Genomic DNA, 25,734 nt, shown 5'->3' with positions numbered 1-25,734 from the left:
TAAGAAATCACATCGAGATAATTTAATGAATATACGATTATTCGTAGTGATCACAGACATATTCGTCTGAATAATCTTCGCCAATACCTGCGCAAGAATTATAAGACCATTTATTACAATTTTTACACTAAATCCATGACTCTGTGGATTCTGAGTAAAGTCCATTGCAATAAAGACAGTGGCAATCATCTTTTTTATATTTTGAATGTTTTTTTTTTTTTTTTTCAAATTTTTTGGTTTTAATTTATTTTTTTTTTTTTGTTTAACTGAGAACTTTTTTTTCCTTCATTTTGATTTTCTTTTTCTTTGAGTTCTCGGCGATACGCAAGACTCGTAAGAATCGTGGTTTTTCCTCGACGACGTTTTCTGGGAGGAGAATCTCTAGATTTGATGATAATGGCTTCAGTAAAAAAAAAAAATTTTTTTATATGATTTTTTAGGGAGGGGGCCGTTATGCTCCAGGAAAAAAAAAATTTTTTTCGATTTTTGGCAAAATTTCGACTGATTCATTAGAAATAAAAAGGAATTTGATGGTTAAAAGCTACAAAAAGGAAAAACCGGCTTAAGGGGGCCGCTCTGCCCCACCCTCCCCTATATATATCAGGGTGGTCCTTATTTAGGTTATGTTTGAATTTTTTTTACGATAGTCCTAAATCGGTTCCAAATCTATAAAAAAAATTCATGCCAAATTTTAACTCTTAATTTTAATACTAATCCGACAGCCAAAGTTTTAAAAGTAAATAATACGAGAAAAATTCTGTTAATACTTTGGAATTTTCAACTTCCCGCTAAGAAAATTGAAAATTTTCAAAAATCGGGAAGTTATTGTTTTTCGAAAATCAAGTTTTCATCAGATCTCGACGTTTTGAGATCCTAGGAAGCTTCCCTGACTATTCCCGCGATGGTGTCTGTATGTCTGTATGTGTGTGTGTGTATGTGTGTGTGTGTGTGTGTGTGTGTGTGTGTGTGTGTGTGTGTTTGTGTTTGTGTATGTGTGTATGTATGTAAACCTCTCATCACTTTTGAACAGCATGTCCGATTTGATCGCGGTTGGTGCCATTCGAAAGAGTTCAACTCAACTTAGATTTTGAATACTAGTTGGACCGATTCGGACTGATAGATTTTGAGAAATCTTAAAGAAACTGCGAAAAAATTTTTTTTCGAAGGTGGTTTTTTTTTAATAACTTTCAAACGGCTCGACCGATCAATTCCAAAAACTAATCAGCTCTTAACATTGAAAAACCACATCGATCGCCACCAAGCCGGTCAAAATCGGTTGATTCGTTTGTGAGTTATCGTTGACGAAAGAAATCGAAAAAAAGTGTTTTTTCAGAATTCCACCGAAATTTCCGGTTTGAACAATTTGTGTTTAAAAATTTATCATAGAATTTGAAAAACTGCGTCGAATGCCGCTATTCGTGTGAAATTTGGTTTATTCATTCGAAAGTTATTGCGGTTTGAAAATTCAAAAAATAGTGTGTTATGAAACTTTTATCAGACTTTTGAGCTCGGAGAGCTCAAAACTACACGAAAATTAAATTTTTGAGCTCGAAGAGCTCAAATACGTAATAAGTGCAATTTTGAGCGCTTAATTACGGAAATAGCGGGAAGTTGCAGGGATGGCCTTCAGGGTCAACCGTTTTTCTAACTTTTTTCATCATGAAATAATGAACAGCTCATGTCGACCAATGACAATTCTTATAGAAAATTTAACGCTCGCCTTTATAAGGCGAAAATTATAACGCCTTTTTCAAAAATGAAAAAGGGTTATAATTTTTAATCTCGATAGTTTTTTTTCAGAAAACTTGCGAGGTGATCGTGACCTTAAAATAATAATTACACTAATTTTCTTCTATTCTTGACCTGCCGTATGTTATAACTGTTTTCTAAATTTTGAGATACATTAAATATTTTTGATAAGTTGTTAAAAGATTTTGATTTTAATTGGTAAAAATATTGATAAGCTCTAGTTTCAAATTTAAATTTTAGGATAAAAATGGTTTAGAATCTGATTATGCTGCCATCTATCAGAATTTATTTCAACTTTTTACATCAAAATTAATTCTAAACTGCTCATAACCTATATTTATTATCTCAAATCTATCAAAATCATATACAATTGTTCACTAATGCCAATGCTTTCTCGTTATTTAATTTAATCTATAAATTTTATCCATTTGATTTCGAAGTGTTCAGAAAAATATGGAGCTTTCTCGTTTACGTGAAAACATTTTTAACTTCATGCTAAGAAAATCGAAGATTTTCAAAAATCGGGAAGTTATTGTTTTCAACCCGTTTTGCAAAAATCGAGTTTTCATCAGATCTCGACTTTTGAAGGTCACAGGAAGCTTCCCTGACTATCCCCGCGAGGTTGTCACTATGTGTGTGTGTCACTATGTGTGTGTGTGTGTGTGTGTGTGTGTGTGTGTGTGTGTGTGTGTGTGTGTGTGTGTGTGTGTATGTGTGACTATGTGACTCGCTTATAACTTTTGAACGACTGAACCGATCGGGACGTACCAAACGGCGTTCTAAAGAGTTCCCTTAGACTTAGATTTCCTGAGAATTTGAACCGATTCGAACCGATAGATTTTGAGAAATTTTTTTTAAAAATCATTTTTGAAAGTGGTTTTTTTGGAATAACTTTTGAACGGCTTTATCGATTAACTCAAATAACTAATCCGCCTTTAAGCTTGAAAAATTATATCGATCGCCGCTAATCCGGTCAATTCGGTTAATTCGTACGAGAGATATCGTGAATGAAAGAAAACCGAAAAAAGTGTTTTTTTCACATAACTTCGACATTTCTTATCGGATCATTTTTGATGAAACAGAATAATTTTTAGAGCTCATAAAACCGCATCGATTGCTGCTAAGAACGTAAAAATCGGTTGATGTGTTCGAGAGATATCGTCAACGAAATATTTGGAAACAAGTAATTTTTCAACATAACTCCGACATTTTTTGAAATAACTTTCAAACGGCTCTACCGACCAATCCCAAAAACTAATCAGCTTTTAACATAAAAAAACACGTCGATTGCCGCCAACCGCGTTAAAATCGGTTCCTTCATTCAAAAGTTATTGCGGTTTGAAAATTTGAAAAATTGTGTTTTATCAAACTTCTATCAAACTTTTGAGCTCGAAGAGCTCAAAAACATCTTTACTGCAATTTTAAGCACCTAGGTATGAAATTAGCGGGAAGTTGCACGGATGGCCTTCAGGGTCTACCGTTTTTCTAATTTTTTTAATTGGCGATGTTGACGTCCAAATAGTGGGTAATAAATTACCATCGAAATTGCAAGCTTTGAAAGTGTTTTTTTTTTTTTTTTTTTCATACACGTATTTTAAATGCCTATGTCCCAAAAAGTATTGCTGCAGTAATTGATGAAATTATTGTGTTTTGGAAAAAGCTCGAATTTCGGTTCAATATGTGCAAAGATGCCGAGATAAACTGAAAAAACTGTACGATGAGTGGCGCATACTTGTCAAACACAAAAATCGTAATGACGTGGCTGTAAAAGAACAAAATGAATTTGTATGTTAATTGAAAAAATTATTTGATTTTGCACCGTCAAATGTATTTGACGTTATCGATGAAAATTCTAAAGAATTCTTGATTAATCAAAGATCAGATGAACGCATTGGTTTTATTGCAAATATCAAAACGAGATATGATGACGATGATAATGATAATAAATTGAACGAAAAAATTCAGGTTGAAAAACAAAAAAAGAAGAGTGAAGAAGAAAAAGCATTATTGGGTAAATTATAAAAATCAAATGATCAATTAATTTTTTATTCTTTATTAACGTAAAGATTCTTTTCGTCTAATTAATATCCTTATTTGTTTTAGACAAAAATGTTGAATTTTTATCTAGCCAAGGAAGTGCTCTATCTGCATCGAGTAGAGAAATATACTTTTCAAGTACTGCCAGATTATCAGAATCAAAAAACACAAGAGGAAGTTATGATATTCTCAGCGAAAGAGTTGTCGCTACTTTAGATCGGTTGATGACGATGATTATATTCATGATGATGATGATTTGTGCGAATCGATTCCTGTTCATTGTATACGTTATATATTGAAATTATTACTGAGTTTATGCTCTGAGTCGTTTTATTCGGAGTTGTTTTGGATGTGAGTTGTTTCGTCTGGAGTTGTTTTAGTCCTAAGTCATTTCGTCCGGAGTTGTTTCGTCCGGAGTTGTTTTGTCCGGAGTTGTTCTGTCCGGAGTTATTAAAGTCAGAGTTGTATTGTCTGAGTTGTTTTGACCTAGCACCGTTTGAATTATTAAATGACGATAAAAATGGAAAAAACCATAAAATTGACTAGAACTTTGATTTTGACCTCGAATAACTTTTGAACCAGGCAAGATAGCGAAAAGTCATAAGAAACCTTTTTTGTAGAGCGTTAAATTTGCTACAAGAATTGTCATTGGTCGACATAATCTGTTCATTATTTCATGATGATAAAAAATTTCAAATTATTAACAAAACTTTTCCAATGTTATTTTCATTTAAAAATTTTGGCTACGGGGAGGCCGGGTTAATATTAAAATTAAGATCTAAAATTTGGCATGAATTTTTTTTTGATTATCGTGAAAAAAAATTCGAACATAACCTAAAAAAGGACCATCCTAATATATATACATATTTATATATATGATATAACGCGGCTTGTCATGACGATAGCGTCTCTAATTCATAATGGATCTTCTCTAAACTCAACATACTTAATTTTTAGACGAATAACAAGGTCAAGTTCAAAGATGAGCTTAATCAGTTAAGTAGTTCAGAAATTACAGGGTTTCAAAATTTTCAAAGTCGTAAAAATTCATATTTTGGCAGTTTATTTCGCGAATAACTTTTCAATCAAATAACTTATCGAATTTCTGTAAATTGCATTTTAAAGCCCATTAAACGAGCTTTAATGGGCTTTTTAATTTTCATATTATTTCATTCTCTTAGACTGAAAATAACCTACTCGTCTAAAGATATTTAATGAAATTTTAGCATTGTATTCGTTTTAACTTAGGGAGAAGGTATTCCATCAATGTGATGGAAGTATTTGTATTATTAGTGTTGTGATTTTATTTAAGTAGGAAATCTACTTCCGTTTCGGCTACCGAATGGCACTTTTTATTTTAAATCGCATATTGAACATAGTTCAATTATTTATCTAACCTCCATTAACGGAACTTTACGGGGTTGAGAAAAAGTTAATAATAATATTATTTAATTAATTAGTAGACTCGACAATTTTATTCGGGCAGAAAAATCGTATATGTATCACACATACAAGAAAAATAGTTTGTTATACGAAATGTACATTTAATGATAGGTTTATCAGATTCAGTTTATCTTATATAGGTCGTACTTTATTAATAACAAAATTTTTTTCTACTCGACGGATTCGAATATTTTTTATCCAAATTACTATAGTCAGCTGACTAGGGTGATACAATAGAAAACCACTTTAACATATGATAATATTCTGTCACAAGAAAAGCCGCAAAACATGTAGTAAAGGTAGGGTAACTAGCAACTGTAAACGATTTAATAGCATATATTACTCAGCTAGGTAGTGGGGCTAGCTTTAGCTATTCTATAGGAATGTGAATGCAACTCGCGGCTCCGCCTTTATAATTGAAGTTTGCGCACATCGATAGTTCTACCTTTTTAACTGGTCGGTTTAGTGCACATGCTTACGACCAAACTACCAATGAGAGAATACCCGTATTTTCTGCGTTACTGTGGAAAATTATTTATTAATCACCTACAAACATGAATGTAAACATGTTAAGATCTTAGAGAAATTGAGTAAAATTTTTGTAGGAACTGTATAACTCTTATTGAGTTTCATAACTACATCAATTTAAATCAACTAAAATGTAACGAATAAAAGCTTTTTATAAAGTAGTTCAGTTACGCTTAATGACTATGAAACGGCTGTTCTTTAGTTTCCTCGGTAGAAAGTTTTAACTGTTTTCACAGTCAAGCAATGTCATCTACTTTGGAGTTTACCACTTCTTTTTTACTCTGGGGTGTATTCAAAATTAGAGGTAAGACTTGTTATAATATTGAAACGCAAAAAAATTTCCATACGATGATTTATCTTTTATTCTAGTAATTTCACGAAGTATACTATTTTTGGCTTTGTTTATTATTTGCAGTTTGTATTAACGTCACAGGGAGCTTCCCTGACTCTTCCCGCGATGGTGTCCGTGCGGCTGTGTGTGTGTGTGTGTGTGTGTGTGGTTTTTTTTTTTTTTTTTTTTTTTTTTTAGGGGGGGGGAATCCTTTTTACGGATTCTAGGCATAGCTGTTTGGCCTGGATATGTGGCGACTCGACGCAGCGTCATACTAAAACTCGACACTAACGCCCCTACCCACTAAACCCTAAACCCCTTTTCCTTCTTTCCTCTAATCCCTCATGGAAACCGCGGTCAGACATTACTTCGTGAAGGGAGGATCTAGCTACTGCTCTTCCTTCTGGTGGCTAAGGTGTTAACTACCTTCCTTCTATCTTCTGCTATTTGCTCTTTTTCTTTCGGTGGAACGCAAGTCTTTAAGGACTTCTGTTGCAAACGTGTTGGTAGCGTTCCAGACAGCTTCTGATGACAGCATTGCTGCTACTATTGTCTCTGGTTGGATTTTCCTCTTCAGGATATTCTCCAGCTCATCTCGCTGTGGGTAAAAACGTGGGCACTCAAAGAAAACGTGCTCTGCATCTTCATTGACTCCTGAGCAGGACGGGCACTCGGGGAATCATCATGCTTGAAGCGGTGGAGATACGCCCGGAAACAGCCGTGTCCTGATAACATCTGTGTAAGATAATAGTTGACCTCACCGTGACTCCGGTTCAGCCAAACGTTGATCCTTGGTATGAGAGGATGCGTCCACCTACCCTTCACTGTGGCATCCCACTGTAGTTGCCATCTACTTATGCTCCTCTGCCGCTCTTCTGTTCCAAGCTCCTCAGCGCTTAGTGTGGTCGACTTCTTTCGTTGGTAAAGGATCCGTCTTTCCTCAGCTAAGACTCTGAGAGGCAAAGTTCCGGAGATGACACACACTGCTTCCATAGATATTGTGCGGAAGGCACTTGCTACTCTTAAGGCACTCAGACGGTAGACTGGTCCAGCCTTTCTCCATGATTCTTGCTTTTCTAGTGCGTCCGCTCAGATAGATGTGTGTGTGTGTGTGTGTGTGTGTGTGTGTGTGTGTGTGTGTGTGTGTGTGTGTGTGTGTGTGTGTGTGTGCATGTGTGTATTAGGGTGTCCGTTATTTACCAAGTTGGCTATTTCGACTTGGGTATCGTCAAAATCGTTTCTTTTTTAGCTAATCACAATTTCAGAAAAAAAAAAAAAATTTTACGATACCGTTTAATCTTGCCTAAATAACGATACTTTTCCCATTTATTAACATGGGATTTTTGCACTCTTTAGTAAATAATTTTTATTTTGCTCATTACACTCTTTAACTTATGTAACGTGGCTGGTATCGACTGTTCGTAAAGTGAAATAAATTTTTATTATAAAATAAAAATTATCTAGATTTTAATTTAATAATTAATTACGAACTGGGCCGAAAAGACACGCTCGTTACACCCGGAGTGTAACCAACTCGAAGCAGTAGCTTATAAGAGTCGATGCTGCTCCAGATGCCTGTAGCTTTAGATTTTACGGTGGACCAAGCCGATAGCTTTCAAAGCTACAAATAGCTAAATTGATTTAATTCGCGTTAGGAATATGGTCTAGGGCAATTCGTGGGTGGCGATACTCGTTGAAAGATAGATTCAGCTTCGACACAAAACCAATCTTTGCCGCGTACTGCTCCGCTGATCGCTCAGTATGGAAAAATAGAGCTAAATGGTCGTCAAATACAAATATTGAAAAATACAGCTCAAAGTAAGTTCAATACCTCGTCCAATTCTTACCAATATACCACTTGACTTACAACAGGTACTACTACCACTTCGGTGTGCTTTTCACGTTGTCCAGCGGTGGTAGATTCCTCGTGGCTGTAGCTGGGCCGGTTACTGGGTCAGGAACAGGCGAATAATCGAGGTGACCGACAAACCAGGATCTTCCTCGAACAATGAAACGACGCTTTCCTCAACAAAATGGCTGACTACTCGAGACCTCTTGAGTACACGACATTCAAGCTAATTTATCTAGTATATGCGTCGTATTATTTAATTAATGTACGACATACTCCTTGTTAACTGATAATCGGAGTCGTATCGTACTATTGTAGATTAAAATGCCGTTGTTATTTAATAAACGGTGTAAATTAATAAAATACCGAACATTGCGTTGTAACACGGTAAAAATAATTATTTATATTTTAACAAATATATCAATTACAGAAGTATACATTATGAAGGTTGAACAAAAACTGAATGCACGCGGCTTCCTCGTACATTAATTAGCATTGAGAAATGGGGAGACGTCTAGCTCCACTCTTAAACGATTTTCGTACATTAGCGATTATCGCCTAATTTCTAATCAGATTTTACATGTTATCTGCTGATGATATTTGCATCAGGTGGTAAATTGGTGTTTGCCTAATGTGAGCCAACTGGCCACGTTGCACTTACCAACATTGCTTAATTCTGCTTCTATTATGATCCCTTTAGACGGAGAAATTTTCATATTGGCGCAAAAAATTTATCACATAACCTTTGGAAATGTCAAAATTTATTTTTATTGATTTTTCTGGTTATTTTGCTTAAAATACTTACTAATTAATTTTTATTCTGTATTTCATTTAAACTTTCTCATTTTTTGCTTCTAAAAAAATAATTTTAATTCATAAATTATCTGGAAGTCACACAGAGATTCTATGAAGGAATTATAGTACAAATTAAAGTACGGTAGTACGGTTTTTACCAACACAAAATAAATAAAAGAACCAGATATATTGGATACGTGGCCTTCTAGCGGACGGTTGTTAAAGTGAAAAAAAAAACAATAAAATAATTTTTTACTTATTGTATATTCTAGTTGTTGTGGTTCTTTTGACAACAATATTTCATGTTTGGATAGTAAACAGTACAATTCTTAATTCATGTTATAATATTGAACTTTTAATTGATAAGTTGAAGTGACTAATACAATGAATTGAAAGTGGAAAAATTGATCGGTATCCAACTAAAAAATATTTTTCTAACCTCGGGAGCTCCAATCTATTGAAAATTAAGAACTTTCATTATGAATTTAGAAAAAAATTTACGGAAACCGATGCTTTTATTGGAGAACCTTACGGATGATATAAATAGTAATAAATTACCTACTAATAAACAAGTTTTAAGGTTACTATTTCATCATTCTAGAAACATGAAAACAACAGTGTACGATGGATATAAAATAACTATTGAAAAAGTTAAAAAATTTTGTATATTTGATGGCATTTTTACATTAGATGACAAACGAAGTATTCAAAAATTGCATAATGAATACAGAAATGTGCATAAAAATGCAGGTGTGTCATCGAACCAACAAAAAGAGCAAGAGTTTTCTATCAAATTAGAAAGTTTATTTGACATAGCTCATGGTAGAGTTTTTGAAATGGTCAACAATGATATAAAAAACTTTTTAATCGATAGACGATCAGAAAGACAATTTCATCTGAATTTTTCGGGCAGTCAACGAGGAAATGTAATTGAGTTATCTGATAATATCGATAAAATATTAGTCAATTAATAAATGAAACGTTTATCAAATACTTGAATTTACTTTTTTATGTGACTTACTATTCAACATATATTGCATTTCAGAGAAACAGGATGATGATCGCCCTACTGAAGTTTAAACTTCTGATAATCCACTTGTTGTAAATGATAATCGGTCCATCGAAGTGTTAACCTCTGAAAACATTGAAGCTGCGTCTTATAATGTAGAACACCAGTTAAACGATTCTGAATTATCAAGAGAAAATTCAGGTATTACACTTGAACTCAATCATTACGTTGAATTATCTATTGAGTGTATTAATTTAACAATGAAACAAAATTGATTTTTTTTTCAGAAAATTTCAGAGAGCAGTAAAATTGACTCAAGAATATATAAATATGTTAGCTAAAGATGAGAATCAAAAACAGTATCTTCTCCAGATGATAAAAAAGTATAAGAATGAATTTCCAAATGCTCTAAGGAATGCCTGACAAAAAAGATAAAAGTTCAATAATTAACATATGTATTAAAATAAAATAAATAATAATTTGTGTGTTAAAATTTATATTTATAGCCTGTATGATTATTAAGAGTTTAAAATGAAAGATCTTACACGAAATTCAGAATAAAAATTATTTAGTAAGTAGTTGAAGCAAAATAACCAGAAAAATCAATAAAAATAAATTTTGACCTTTCCAAAGGTTATGTGATAAATTTTTTGCGCCAATATAAAAATTTCTCCAACTAAAGGGATCATACTAGAAACAGAATCGAGTATTGTTGGTAAGTTAAGGAGCATAATATTGAGCAAAATAAAAATTATCTGCTAAAAAGTGCAAAAATCCCATGTTAATTAAATGGGAAAAGTATTGTTATTTAGGCAGGGTTAAATGGCACCGTAAAATTTTTTTTTTGTTTCTAAAATTGTTTTCAGGTCAAATAGGAAAAATTTTGATAATACCCAAGCGGAAATAGCCAACTTGGTAGGTCTGGGATGATAACGATGGGCCAAGCCTGGTTACCACGACTGGTTCATGCCTGGTTCTCAGGATTAGGCCATAGTTAATTTTCGCCTAGTCTGGTTCATGCCATTTGATAAAAAATGATAAAAAAACAATTTTGCTGCGCGCTTGCCAGAATTATAACTAACCCCTACATCGTAGGACCGATGAGTTGATGCACATCTCATCATTCTCATAAGCTAAATCTATATGGTGACGAAGTGTGACGGTTTATTATTTATATAATTTATAATATTTAATATTGTGTTTTGATGAAAATTAACTATTTTTACAAATGCTTATTAGTTAAAAAAATCTGGAAAACGTTTGACCCTAAAGGCCATCCCTGCAACTTCCCGCTAATTCTATACTCAAATGCTCGAAATTGCACTTATTGCGTTTTTGAGTTCTCCGAGCTCAAAAATATAACACGTATGTTATTTTGAACTCTTCGAGCTAAAAAGTCTGATAGAAGTTTAATAAAACACTATTTTTTGAATTTTCTAACCACAATAACTTTTGAATGAATGAACCGATTTTCACGCGGTTAGCAGTAGCATTCGAAGCAGTTTTTGAAGCCTCAGGAAAGATTTTCAAGTTTAATTTGATCGAACGAGAAATTTAGAAGTAATTCAGAAAAACACTTATTTCGGTTTTCTTTTGACAACGATATCTCATGAACCAATCAACTGATTTTCACGTTTTTGGCGGCGATCGCCGTGATTTTTTGAGCTCTGATAATTATTTGATATCATCAAAAACGATCCAAAAAGAAATGTCGAAATTATGTAAAAAAGCACTTTTTTGAAATTTTTCGTTTTCGATAACTCCCGAACGAATCAACCGATTTTGACGGGACTGGTGGCAATCGACGTGGTTTTTCAAGTTCAAGAGCTGATTAGTTTTTGGAATTGATCGGTGGAGCCGTTTAAAAGTTATTCCAAATAAACTATTTTTTGAAAATTTTATTTTTGAGATTTCTCAAAATCAAACTAACCGAATCGATTCAAATTTTTACGAAATTTAAAGGCAATGATACTCTTTGGATCGCTACTAATCTCGATCCAATCGGTCAAGCCGTTCAAAAGTTATAAGAGGCTTACATACATACACACTCACACACACACACACACATACGTACATACCGCCGCATGGACACCGTCGCGGGAATAGTCAGAACAGCTTTCTAGGACCTCAAAACGTCGAGATCTGATGAAAACTCGATTTTTGCAAAACGGGGTAAAACCAATAACTTCCCGAATTTTAAAAAATTTTCAATTTTTCTTAGCGGGAAGTTAAAAATGCAAGAGTCAAATTCTTATATTACTGTAAACTTTGTACATCGTTCTGTATATTTTCAATATCTCATTATAATTTTTAATGTTTAAAATTATCAATATTAAAAATTCAACTGTAAATTATTATATTTTAATTTTTTTAAGACTAAGGTAAAAGCCCCAATAGATGATCATGTACCAGTATATGATCACTCCATGTATTTGTATATCTATATTCACAAATATAGGTATACAAATACATGGAGTGATCATATACTGGTACGTGATCATCTATTGGGGCTTTTACCTTATATCAATTTTGAAGATATGCAATTGTTTTGGTTAAATAACAAATTTTCAATTTTAGCATTTATAAATATTTACTGTTTGAAATTCTATTACTTAATGATTAATTAACTTTGGATTTTTCATTGAATGGCCAAGGCTAAGTTACCCAGTCCTAGCCCAAGTCTGGGCCGCTATTGAATGGCCGTGGCTGGGGGATCCAATTCTGGCTCAGCCTCGGGTAATCATTGGGCCAGCCAAGGCTTGGTTGCCCAGTTTTGGCCTAAGCTTGGGTCACCAATGAATGGCTAAGGCTAGGTTAGCCAGTCTTGCCCCAAGCTTGGATAATCATTGGCATAGCCGAGGCTGGGTTAAGCAGCCTGGCCCCGGCATGGGCCAATACAGGTACGCCGAAGCTAGTTTTCCCAGTACTGGCCCCTTTGTCTGCTCTGGGGGTTGTTATAAGTTATAAGTAAAAAAAAATCTTTAAAGATGTAAATTATAAAATGAATTGGAAAATACTTTAGGGGCCATTCATTAATTATGTAAGGACAATTTTAGAGACTTTTGACCCCCCCCCTCCCTGCCCCCATGTAAGTCTACGTAAGATTTCTCGAACTGCCCCTTCCCTTTCTTACGTAAGATTCTATCTTGATCGTCTAAATAATAAAAATACGATAATACCCGGAAAAATGTACTATAATTTTTTCTATAGAACCAAACATGGATAACAGTAAAAACATATGAAATTTTAATCTTATTTTTTTTTTCAATAAGCAATAAAAATTATTTAAATAAAATAAAAATTTGACTGTACACTTTGAAATTAAGAAATCTATTTGGAATCCAAAATGGAATTAGACTTTTAATATTGAATTTTGACTCACAAAATATTACGTAAGAATGAATTTCACCGCCCTCCCCCCCAACATAAGGACATGTAGAGATTTTCTTAACCCCCCCCCTCCCCCTCAATACCCTTGCGTAATTAATGAATGGCCCCTTACACTAAAAAAAATTAATTTGAATCGAGAGAAGAATTTATGAACACAGAAAATAATTTTAAAGAGTTCCATTGTCTTCAACAAAGATAAAAAATTTTTGAATCAAGTAAAATTTATTTGAATCTAAAAAATTTCTTAATTTAATAATTTTCGTACTGAAATTAAGACGATATAAAGTTCTTCAAAATTATTTTCTTGATTCAAGTTTATTTTTTTTCTATGTACAATAACGTTTTTGGACTATAAAAAATTGTTTGAAATATTGAGATGCTTACAGTGGGAAATATGGACAATTTTTTTACGGTGCAAAACTTGTCATTTATTTGTAAAAATTTATCTCATAAAATCACTTAGTATTAATTAATAATGGACTTGAACGATGATTATTATTGGTCAAAATGTTGCTTGGTTGTAAAGATATTACACATTCCAGAGAAGTCTTTTTGTTCATTAATATCTATGGATGTTGATAGAAAAAAATAAAATTTTACGTCGATCTTGACAAAAAAAAATTTTTAAATTAACACTGTTAAATAAATCTGTTAGAAGCCTTTATAAAATACTCAGTGTTTTATATTTTTTTTTAATTTTTAGTTTTCCAATAAACAACAAAAATTTTTAGTTTTCATTTGCCTTGTCCTGGACCCCCTAGCTTTTTAATCTATCAGATAAATAATTTCTCAATATTTAAAAAAAAAGCAAATGAGAGTCTTACGTTTCCTTGTTTGTCAGAACTACAAATTTCTTTGTTTATTTTTAACTAGCTGTTACCCGTCCGCTCCGCTGGACACTTTATAGAATTGTATTTTGAGATCTAGACTTGAAATTCAATTGGAGTATTGTTTTGACTTGCACAGATTCCAAATTCTATCGGATTGGCCTGTACCTTTTATCCATATCATCATTCTAGCTAATATCCATTGTAACTTTCAATGAGCAATCACTATAACATTCCCGTAACTTTCTCCAAAAATGAATAATAATTGACACGAAGAAAAAAATTTGAAATGAGCATTGAAAGTTTCAGTTAAAGTAATTGCAGGTCTTATAAGTGAAATTGAAATCTGCCTAGCTTAAAGTGCGACGAATTTTGCCGTTAATTAAAATTTTTTCTGTTACATCAAGTTTTCATAGAAAATTATTTGCACATGTTTTTTACGAAGTCTCTTAAAATGAGTAGCCAAATTTCTTTTCCACATCTCAAGTGTTTAGAAAATGTATTCAATTTAATCTGTTACATTCCCGCGATCCCGTAATAAGAACAATTCATCGGGTATGTGATCAGAAAAAATAAAATGTATTCAAAATACTTAGTCCGTTGAATATACAGCTACATGTAAAGTTAAATTTAAGAAACCTTACAATGATTTTTTCGCCGCTGCCAAAGAGACGATTGTTGTAAGAAAATATAATTATTAAAAAAGGAAAATATTTTAATCCGTTGACCTTGGAGGCCATCCCTGTAATTACCTGTTTCTCTTGAGATTCTATCAAATTTGATATCTGTAAGAACTATCCGAACAAAAACAGTTTCACTGTAAAAAAGTCGCGCCAAGTCCACGTTCATAAGACTATTAGGAAAAAAACATTTTTTTTTTTCTTTACAAAAAGATACAAAATAAAAAAATTAAAAAATCCGAGTAACCGATATGATTGTTTATGATTTTCGGAAATTAAAAAAAATTTTATTGTAAATTTAAAATTAAAAAAATTTTAGAACGTATTTAGTGTGCGCGGTTGCAAAATATTTTACTTTTAATGAAATTCGTAAAATCTATTTACTAGGACTTTAAAAAAATTGAAATACACAATGACGCACACCAAGTACGTTCTAAAATTTTTTTTTAATTTTTAAATTTACAAAAAAATTTTTTTAATTTCCGAAAATCATAAACAATCATATCGGTTACTCGGATTTTTTAATTTTTTTATTTTGTATCTTTTTGTAAAGAAAAAAAAAAAATTTTTTTTTCCTAATAGTCTTATGAACGTGGACTTGGCGCGACTTTTTTACAGTGAAACTGTTTTTGTTCGGATTTTAGTATTTTTTGTAATTATAATGAAAATTTACAATTGATAACAACTTAAATCTCGTGTTGACTGCATTTTTTATTGCAAACTATCCCCTTGAAGCTATAGTTTATGTAGATGTAATTCCAGTGCACCCTGACGGCCATAGATGCAAGCTATGAATCACTTTTTTTTACTGTAGTTGCGTGTCTATAGGAAGGATTACTACACATTTTTATTTTATCAAGTCTGTGGCGCTGATATTCCCCATCGAAAAAAAGTCAGGACCGAAATTTCTGGGCTTACTATAGTTTGTGCTGATAAAATTTAATAATTTTAAGTGAATTAAGTCTTATAATTGATTATAATTAATTAATATCAGTAAAATAAAGTATAAATTACTTTTATAATATATCATTTTGGAAAAAGGAGAACCATATAATTAAATAAAATTTTACAACCTCGAAATACCGTTCTGCTTACAGTAAACACAGTCGGTAGTCTGGCGCTCCGTTTACAACGGATTTGAACGGAACTTGGCGCCAGATTCTACCGAATCTGTGGATATTTGAAGAATGTGAATTTTTTGACAACTATCACTACCGCACTTCTATATGTGAGAGAGAAATATCGTAAGATCCCATTCGAGATTATTTTGACATTATAAATAAAATATTCCAACAAAACTTCGAGTCCATAGGAACTATTGTTTTGAAAAAAAAAAAAGAGATTTTCGTTGTTAACGCCCCCGCAGTCCCTATTGGGGTTGGAATTTGATAAAATTCATTCTTAGCTGAACTTGACATCATACACGAAGATTTCCACCAAATTTGAAGTCTGTCGAAGTTACAGTTTGAAAATTAAAATTTTAGATTTTAACACCCACCCCCGCAATTCCTAACGGAAGTAAACTTTATTGAAATCCATTTTAAGATGATCTCTACAGAAAAAATCTGGTAAACGGTTGACCCTAAAGGCCATCCCTGCAACTTCCCGCTAATTCCATATTTAAGCGTTTAAAATTGCTCTTATGACGTTTTTGAGCTCTTCGAGCTCAAAAATATAATTTACATGTTATTTCGAGCTCTCCAAGCTCATATAGTTAGTTGCTCTAAGCTTTTGAGCTCTTCGAGCTCAAAAGTCTGGTAGAAGTTTAGTGAAACAGTATTTTTTGAATTTTCAAACTGCAATAACTTCTGAATGAATAAATCGATTTTCACGTGGTTGGCAGTATTCTACGCAATTTTTTGAATTCTATAATATAGTTTTGAACACAAATTGATCAAACCGAAAATTTTAAAGAAATTTGAAAAAATCACTTTTTCCGAATTTTTTCGACGATAACTCACGAACTAAATAACCGATTTTCAAGTTCTTGGTGGCGATCGACATGGTTTTTTGGGCTCTTATAATTATTACATTTCATCAAAAACAATCCAAGAAGAAATGTCGAAGTTTTGTAAAAAAAACACTTTTTTCGAAATTTTTCGTTTTCGATAACTCTCGAAAGAATCAACCGATTTTGACGAAGCTGGTGACAACCGACGTGGTTTTCTAAACTTAAGAGCGGATTAGTTTTTGGAAGTGATCGGTGGAGCTGTTTTGAAGTTATTCTAAAAAAACGATTTTTTGAAAATTTTGTTTTTGAGATTACTCAAAATCTAGCAAACCGAATCGATTCAAATTTCCACAAAATTTAATGGCAATGATATTCTTTGGATCGCCACCTATTTCGATCTAATCGGCCGAGCCGTTCAAAAGTTATAAGAGGTTTACATATACACACACACACACACACACACACACACACACACACACACACACACACACACACACACACATACAGCCGCACGAACACCATCGCGGAAATTGTCAGAAAAGCTTCCTGTGACCTTAAAACGTCAAGATCTGATGAAAACTCAATTTTTGCATAACGGGGTAAAAGCAATAACTTCCCGATTTTTGAAAATTTTCAATTTTTTTAGCGGGAAGTTAAAAATAAAAAATTTCTACCAAATTAAGAGTTTTCAGAAGCTATATTTTGGAAATGAACATTTTTTATTGTCAACACCTACTCCCGCGATCCTTATTGGAGGTGATTCGTTGTAAAATCCGTTCTTAGATCATTTCTATATTACATATAGAAGACTCCTACTAAATTTGAAGTCTATAGGAGCTATAGCTTGTAAATTAAAAATTTTAATTGTTAATACCCACCCCCGCAAACCCCTGAGAGTTGAGCTATCGTAAAATTCGTTCCTATATTATTTCTACATCTCTTACGGAAAATTTCTACCCAATTTGGAGTCTATTGGAGCTATAGTTTGAAAACGGGAATTTTTTATTGTTAACGCCCCCGCAATCCTCTTTGGGGTAGGATATCATAAAATTAATTCATAAATTATTTTTACATCACGTACAGAAATTTCCTACAAAATGTGGAATCTGTAGGAGCTATATAAATTTTCATTTTTATTACCCATCCCCGCAACGCCTTGTGGGGTGGGATATTGTAAAATTCGTTCATAAATTATTTTTACATTACTTATAGAAAATTCCTACCAAATTTGGAGTCTGTAGGAGCTATAGCTTGAAAATTGAAAATTTTCATTTTTAATACCCACTCCCGCAACCCTCTGTGGGGTGAAATATCGTAAAGTTCGTTCATAGATTATTTATACATCCCTTACAGAAGATTCCTCCCAAATTTGGAGTTGAGAGAAGCTATAGTCTAAAAATGGAAATTTTTCATTGTTAACGCCCCCGCAACCTCCCTTGTGGGTAGAATTTTGTTAAATCCGTTCTTAGCTGACCTCTACTAGGTAAAAAGAATATTCCTACCAAATTTCAAGTCTCTAGGTCTTATGGTTCCAGAGATATCGTGATGAGTGACTATATACGTGGAAATCTCTTATATATATGTCATAGTCTTTTCGCAAAATTCGTTATTCCATGGAAAACCTAGGCACTTCCAGAAACGCCGACGTTTTGTGAGAAATTATAATTTTCATAAGATGACCACTTGACTCTGGCATATCGTGGTTAAACCAAGTTACACAATCGGGCGCAGTTTATAGTTTGATGTTGCGTGTAATGCCTGTAAAGCGTCAAATGTAATGTAATTAAAAAATACATTAATTAAAAAATGACTTTTTTTATTCTTATTTAAAATATAATCAATATGAACACGTTCATTAAAATGCAAATCAATAACTATGTTATTTCATCCATTTATTTTATTTTACTTATTAGGACATGGTCCACAATATATAATATTTTAAATATGAGCTCAATCGGTAGATTAGTTTAGAAATTACAGTATTTCTAAATTTTGAAAATTTTAAAATTTCATAATCCCACTACTTCTCCTTCAAATCACTTCTAAACGCGTCGAGATATTCACTTTCTGTAAAATGCATCTGAAAGCTGAGAAATTAAACTTCAATTTACATGTTTTTCTAAATGAAAAAAATTTCTATTGTAGGATCATTTTTAAGAAATTTTACTTCTGCAATCATATCCTCCGCAGAAATGAAATGAAATGGAATCTACTTCCATTTTGGATGCCGAATGGCCTTTTTTATTTATTAATTTAACAAATACTTGATTACGTTTGGATTATTGCACGAGCTAGTCTTTTCGTGAAAAACACACGTGTATAATTCGCCAGATAACGTATATTATGATTTATCATCAAGTGCCAACGTCGAGTGGTCATTTTACGAACTACCTACACAGTAAAAAATTTTTCATCAAATTTAACACAAAAATTTGTGTTGATGACTTTTTTTACACAATCTGTGTTGAATCAAAATACTAAAATGTTAAATTCTACACACTAAAATGTCAAATTCTGCACAAACATTTTTACACTACACAATGACGAAAAATTTTTTACTGTGTAGGCGGGAAATGCAACTTGAAAATTTTTCGCAAAACGTCAACGTTTCTGGAAGTGTCTAGGTTTTTCATGGTATGACGAATTTTGCGAAAATACTACATATATATATATGTATACAGGGTGTCCCAAAAGTCACGGACGCCATTGTAGCATCTGATGAAAAAAAATAATTCTGAGACGAAAAGTCCTTAGCCATTTTTCAATTAACCGCATAGATAATTAATTATTAATTAAAAATAACGTCTCTTTATTTGTTAGAGAGAGAGCGCCAGTGTACAGTAAAGTATGTGCCAAATAAAGACACAACTAACTGCATGACTAACTAGTTTCTATAGCTAACGTAGTCACACATATTTACTCACACATTCACACGTGCAAGCGTCTTCATCGGAACGCACTTGACTTGACACTAGTGCTCTCTCTCTCTAACGCATAGAAGGACGTTATTTTAATTAATGATTAATTATCTTCGCGTCTGATTAAAAAATGGCCTAGGACTTTTCGTCTCAGAATTATTTTGTTTATCAGATGCTACAATGGCGTCCGTTACTTCTGGGACACTCTGTATATATATATATATAGATTTTAAAAATCAACGAACTTTCGGTCCTAGTATGATTAAAAAACGTATACATTCCATGCCAAATCGACAAATTTTTTACCTGACCCCCTTCGATTTTGCTAAAAAGTTTCTATCTTTTTCTACCCCCCGAAAGACATTTTTCAGAATTTTTTCAAATTTTTTTTCCCGATTCAAAAAAATTTACGAATTGTTTTAACAATTTTTTTAAAAAAACCGCTCTTTTTTTTTTAAACGCTTGAACTTTTTTAAAAATTGACCGTTTGGGTTTTTTTTTCATTTTTTCAATTTTTGTTTTCAAATGTAGTCAAAAAAAAAATAAAAAAATTTTCAAAAGCCTAGACAAATAAAATATTTTGTTTTTTTCGAAAAAACCGTCATTTTCTCAAAGTCTGCCCGTTTTTTTTTCTTTTTTTTTCTCTCTAAAAAAACTTCCACTAATTCTGCAATGATCCCTGCCAATTTGAAGATGTGACGACAATTGCTTCTAATTTTTTTTTTTTTTTTGGTTAAATAGTATATTACACACTTATTAATTGTTGTCCGAGGCGAAGCCGAGGTCAACAAACATGTGATCTAAGGCTTTCTTATTTATTTCCCGTGGAGTGTATACTATTTTTGTTCGACGAAGTACCGCTGCGCTAAACAAAGTTGCCGCTTTCCGCCCGGAGAGCAAAAAATTTTTTTTTTAATTGAGGCATATTTTATATAACTTTGCTATAAAATTTTTTTGATTTCCTTGACGTTATTTTTGTTTTATTGACGTTATTTTTTTCACCCTTATAAACGTTCTTCTTCTTCTACTGAAATGTGAGAACTTCAAAAGGATACTGAAAGTTAGTAGAATATTAACGACACCAATTCACTTACAATGAACACACATCACCTAGATTATCATGTGCCTTTCAGAGAAATATTGTGAAAGATTTATGAAAGAATTATATATAATAATTACGAATGAAAATTTGATATAAATGTAAGCATATAATTAGTAAGCTTGTATCCCTCTCAAATTGAACTATCTGAGCGATAATGACAAAAACTATTATACGTCATTCAGCCGCTCAGGGGCGATTCAGACAATGTCGATTTTTTTATATTCCCTTTAAAACTTGTGACACAAATTTACGAAAAAAAGACTTCGCCTCGAACGTCAAAATTACACATATTTTTGTAAATTCGCACAAAAAACCTTAGGCTCATATTGCAACATCGACGTTGTAAGAAAAATCACCCCTTTGTGACCTTATAACGTAATAGTAATTTACTTCTAATAGTAAATATCAATAATAAATACAATAAAAGTATCAAATTCTTGATATCAAATAGAATTTATTGTGGTCTTTATAATTTTATCTCACTGAATTCCTCTTATAATTGCAGCTTACTGGAGATGCGGAAAGAAAAAAGTCGAGACGCAGCTAGATCTCGGAGAGGAAAAGAAAATTTTGAATTTTATGAGTTGGCAAAAATGCTTCCATTGCCAGCTGCAATTACTTCACAATTAGACAAAGCTTCCATTATAAGGCTGACAATATCTTATCTTAAATTAAGAGAATTTTCAATGCATGGAGAACCACCATGGAATAGAGATTCTCCTCAACCTAATAAAATTGTCAAAAGTAAGTTGTATGATATTATCAATAAGTAGCCTCATAACATAATTAAAGTTAATATATTTTCATTGTTATTGCTTATATGTTTTTTATAAAGATCTTACTATCTAATATCGGTTCTATGGTTTTTGTGTGTGTTTATTCGACATTAGACCAACACATAAGCTTGTTACCCTGTTGTGCCTTTTATACTGTTTATTTCACATATTTTGATCAAGGAATAGTTCTGCCATAAGAGATTTTTGTTTTGGGCTATTTTACCATGGGATGTCTTTTCGATGTGATATATTTACTGGGATATTATTTACTAGTATTTTATGACCGGACAACGATTAATTAAACACATTCTTGAAAAATAATTAAGGAGGTCAATTAAACAGATTTTTAATAAATAATTGAGGATTATTTTAACAGATTTTAAATATTCAAAATATGATTGAACTTAAAAATATTTTGTCCACAGATTTATTATCCATAGATATTACACCCCTTGGGAAGGAAAATAAGAAAAGCCTCAGATCACATGTAATTGTTGGCCGAGGCAAAGCCGAGGTCGACAAACATCTGATCTGAGGTTTTCTTTTTTACTTTCCAAGGGCTTTATACTATATTTTCGTCCGACAAAGGCGAAAAGCGGCAACTTTGTTTAGCACAGCGAGACGAAAGTTGCCACTTTCCGCCCGGAGGGCGAATAGTATATTACACACCTAGGGAAGTAAAGTAAGAAATGTCTCAGATTACATGTAATTGTCAGCCGAGGCGAAGCCGAGGTTGACAAACATGTGATCTGAGACTTTCTTATTTACTTCCCGTGGAGTGTATACTATTTTTTTGCTCGACGAAGGCAGGAAGCGGCACTTTCGTTTAGCGCAGTGGGCCGAAAGTTGACGCTTTCTGCCCGTCGAGCAAAAAAAAATTCTTAGCTAAATCAAAGGGAACAGGTTTCAAAGTGCTCAATGTGGCTTGAAATGATCTATAGATATCAGGTCACGATTAGATCCATGATATGAGGGTAATCGGGCTCTATATCCGCGGACAACATATCCTTAAGACGAAAAATCTGCGGGATAAAATATACTATTCAGGTGGATTATTGTTCATTTATCTATCCAATAAGCCCCTAATTTTTTTCATTTCCTAAATTTTATATTTAATGTGTTAAAATAATTTTTATTAATAAAATGTCTAAATTAGGCGTGGCTTACGCAGAACACCCGTTTCCGGCTGTATTTTCATCCTTCTGGGAAAATTATAAATATTGGTTCTACAGTTTCGGAAGTCAGAATTTCTTTCAGAAAATTTCCTTCTCTGTTTGAATCTTTTTTGAATTTTCAAAAATCTTTATTAGTCTTTGAGATATTGGCAATAAATTAAACCCTTTTTTAACTTCCCGCTAAAAAAATGAAAAATTTTCAAAAATCGGGAAGTTATTGGTTCTACCCCGTTTTTCGAAAATCAAGTTCTCATCAGATCTCGACGTTTTAAGGTCCTAGGAAGCTTCCCTGAATGTTTTCGCGTAATATCCGTATGTCTGTATGGATGTGTGTGTGTGTGTGTGTGCGTGTGTGCGTGTGTGTATGTGTGTGTGTGTGTGTGTGTGTGTGTGTGTGTATGTGTGTGTGTGTATGTAACACTCTTATGACTTTTGAACAGCTTGACCGATTTCATCGCGGTTGACGCCATTCGAAAGGGCTTGGACAAACTTAGATTTTAAATACAATTTGTACCGATTCAAACTTGTAGATTTTAAGAAATCTCAAAAAAATTACAAAAAAAAACTTTTTCAAATGTGGTTTTTTTTTTAAAGTAAAAGTTTAGCATGACCCTTACGCAAGGATGGAACGTAAAATCGTGAAACGTTTCACATTTTTAACTTCCGCTAAGAATATTGAAAATTTTCAAAAATCGAGAAGTTATTGTTTTTGGCCCATTTTTCGAAAATCGAGTTTTCATCAGATCTCGACGTTTTGAGGTCCTAGGAAGCTTTCCTAACTATTCCCGCGGTGATGTCACCGTGTCTGTATGTATGTATGTATGTATGTATATATGTATGTATGTGTGTGTGTGTGTGTTTTTTTTTTTTTTATTTTTAGAGGCGGGAATCCTTTTTGCGGATTCTAGGCATAGCTGTTTTGCCTGGATATGTGAAGACAGTCTGAGCTATCTAATCCCTCTAATAATTAATTTCCTCTAATCCCTCATGGAAACCGCCGTCAAGTATTACTTCGTGAGAGGAGGATCTAGCTATTGCTCTTCCTTCTGGTGGCTAAGGTGTTAACTTCCTTCCTTCTATCCTTTGATATTTGCTCTTCTTCTTTCGGTGGAACGCAAGTCTGTGAGGACTTCTGTAGCAAACGTGTTGGTAGCGTTCCAAGCAGCTTCTGATGACAACATTGCTTCCACTAGTGAATCTGGTTGCATTCTCTGGTTGAGGATCTTCTCCAACTCTTCACGCTGTGAATCGAAACGAGGACATACAAAGAAGACGTGCTGCGCATCTTCAGCAACTTCTGGGCAGGACGGGCACTCCAAAAAATCATCGTGCTTAAAGCGGTGTAGATACTTTCGAAAACACCCGTGTCCCGACAACATCTGTGTAAGATAGTAAATGACCTCGCCGTGATTCCGGTTAAGCCAAATGTCGATCCGAGGTATGAGGCGGTGCGTCCACCTACCCTTCTCTGCGGCATCCCATTGTAGTTGCCATCGGCCTATGCTGTTCTGCCGTTCTTCAATTCTAAGTTCTTCAGGGCTCAGTGCAGTTGACTTTTTTCATTGGTAAAGGGCCCGTCTTTCCTCTGCTAGTACTCTAAGAGGTAGGGTTCCGGCAATGACGCACACTGCTTCTTCTGATATTGTGCGGAAGGCACTGGCAACTCTCAGGGCGCTCTATCTATAAATTGGACTCGCCTTTCTCCATGATTCTTGCGTCTCTAATGCGTCATCCCAAATGGATATGCCATATGTGAGCACGGATGTTACTACTGATGACAGCAGTAGTCTTCTGCTCGGCTTTGGTCCACCAACGTTAGGTATCAGTCGTGCTAGGCTCGCTCTAACTACTGATGCTTTGGCAGTCACATGTTCGACTTGTTGCTTGAAATTGAGTCGAGCATCAAGCATCACTCCCAGGTACCGAATGTACGGTTGTGATGTGATCTCATGTTCTCCAACTTGTTGGTTGTAACTTGATGGTTTCCATCGCTTTCCTGCTGGTAATGAGCACTGCTTCGGTTCTATGCTTAGCTAATTGCAAGTTCACCGTATCCATCCATAAGTTAATCCGTCTAAATGTAATGTCGAAAGCCAGATTTATCTCTTCGAGATGCTTCGCGACAATCACCACTGCAACATCATCTGCATATGCTACCAGTTTCACTTCTGCTGGCAATGCTATTTTCAGGAGACCATCATACATGATGTTCCATAGCAGAGGACCTAGAACTGAGCCCTGTGGTACACCACCAGTAATATCATACTTCTTAGGACCACTTTTTGTGTCATATTTGAGAACTCTTTTTGTGAAGTAGTTGGCTACCATTCTACGCAAATACCCTGGAACTCGTTTCTCTTCGAGGGCGTGCATTACGCAATTCCAGTTAGCAAAGTTGAAAGCATTTTTGATGTCTAATGCAGCCACCAAACAATACTTTTTTTCGGCGCAATATTTCGGCATATTTCTCCTTCTCGACCGGACGGATGATCAGAGCGTCAGGCCTGATCCACTTTCGCGGTTTCTTCCGCTTAGGTTCCGGCCGGGGCTCTTTCGACGGTTGCTTTGGGAGCTGCTCTCTCCTTTGCCTTTTCTGTTATTTCTTAGACTGAACTCGTTGCGAAGCTGACGCTTTCACCTGTTTGTCGCTTTGCAGTGCTGCTCTTTGCAGAGGGCTTTTCTTGAAGTCCTTCTTCTTTGTTGCTTGGCTGAATGTTGGAGAGGTTCTTTCTTTTCTCTTACCAGGGTTACCGAAAGTTTCACGCCTGTCTTCAGCGACTGATACACCGTCACCTTCGGCTCCGGTGTCCATTGCTTCATCAGTCACAACGACAGCTTGACAGGTTTTCTCCGGTGTAGCACGGGAAATGCGCTGCAATGATGAGCGCCATTCTTCATCCAGTTTCTTAAACCTTTGAAGGGCGTTAGCTACACTAGTCGTCTTGGACTTTATCTCCTTGTGAATGTTGACCTTTGATTGGACGAAATCGTTCAACTCACTGGTCAGCTTTTCAAGGTGTTCGAGCGCTTGCGACCACCTCATTTCAGCGCTTGCGTCAATCGCTGCTTTTTGGGCATGAAGCCCGTTTCCACTCTTGTTTGTTTCCTGTAAATTACTCATACTTTTTTGATTTACCAGCGCATCGTACGGAGTGGAGCGGGTTGTCATAACTA

General features: G+C 34.0%; 1 protein-coding gene and 1 pseudogene across 2 annotated transcripts in view; both read left to right on the top strand.

Annotated features, from left to right (window-relative positions):
• Window positions 1-25,734, top strand: part of LOC123263017 (protein trachealess) — a 372,435-nt gene that overhangs the window by 42,923 nt on the left and 303,778 nt on the right. For both annotated transcript variants that reach the window (XM_044725531.1, XM_044725533.1), the window contains exon 2: window positions 21,115-21,353. In XM_044725531.1, coding sequence (XP_044581466.1) covers window positions 21,115-21,353 — 239 coding nt within the window. The remainder of the gene's footprint in view (window positions 1-21,114; window positions 21,354-25,734) is intronic.
• On the top strand, window positions 23,124-23,218 carry LOC123264479 (annotated as a pseudogene).

This window comes from Cotesia glomerata, linkage group LG4 (genome assembly GCF_020080835.1).
Source record: "Cotesia glomerata isolate CgM1 linkage group LG4, MPM_Cglom_v2.3, whole genome shotgun sequence".
Taxonomy (NCBI): Eukaryota; Metazoa; Arthropoda; class Insecta; order Hymenoptera; family Braconidae; genus Cotesia; species Cotesia glomerata.
Note: the sequence above shows the minus strand (reverse complement) of the source record. Positions and strands in the feature narration are given on the sequence as shown.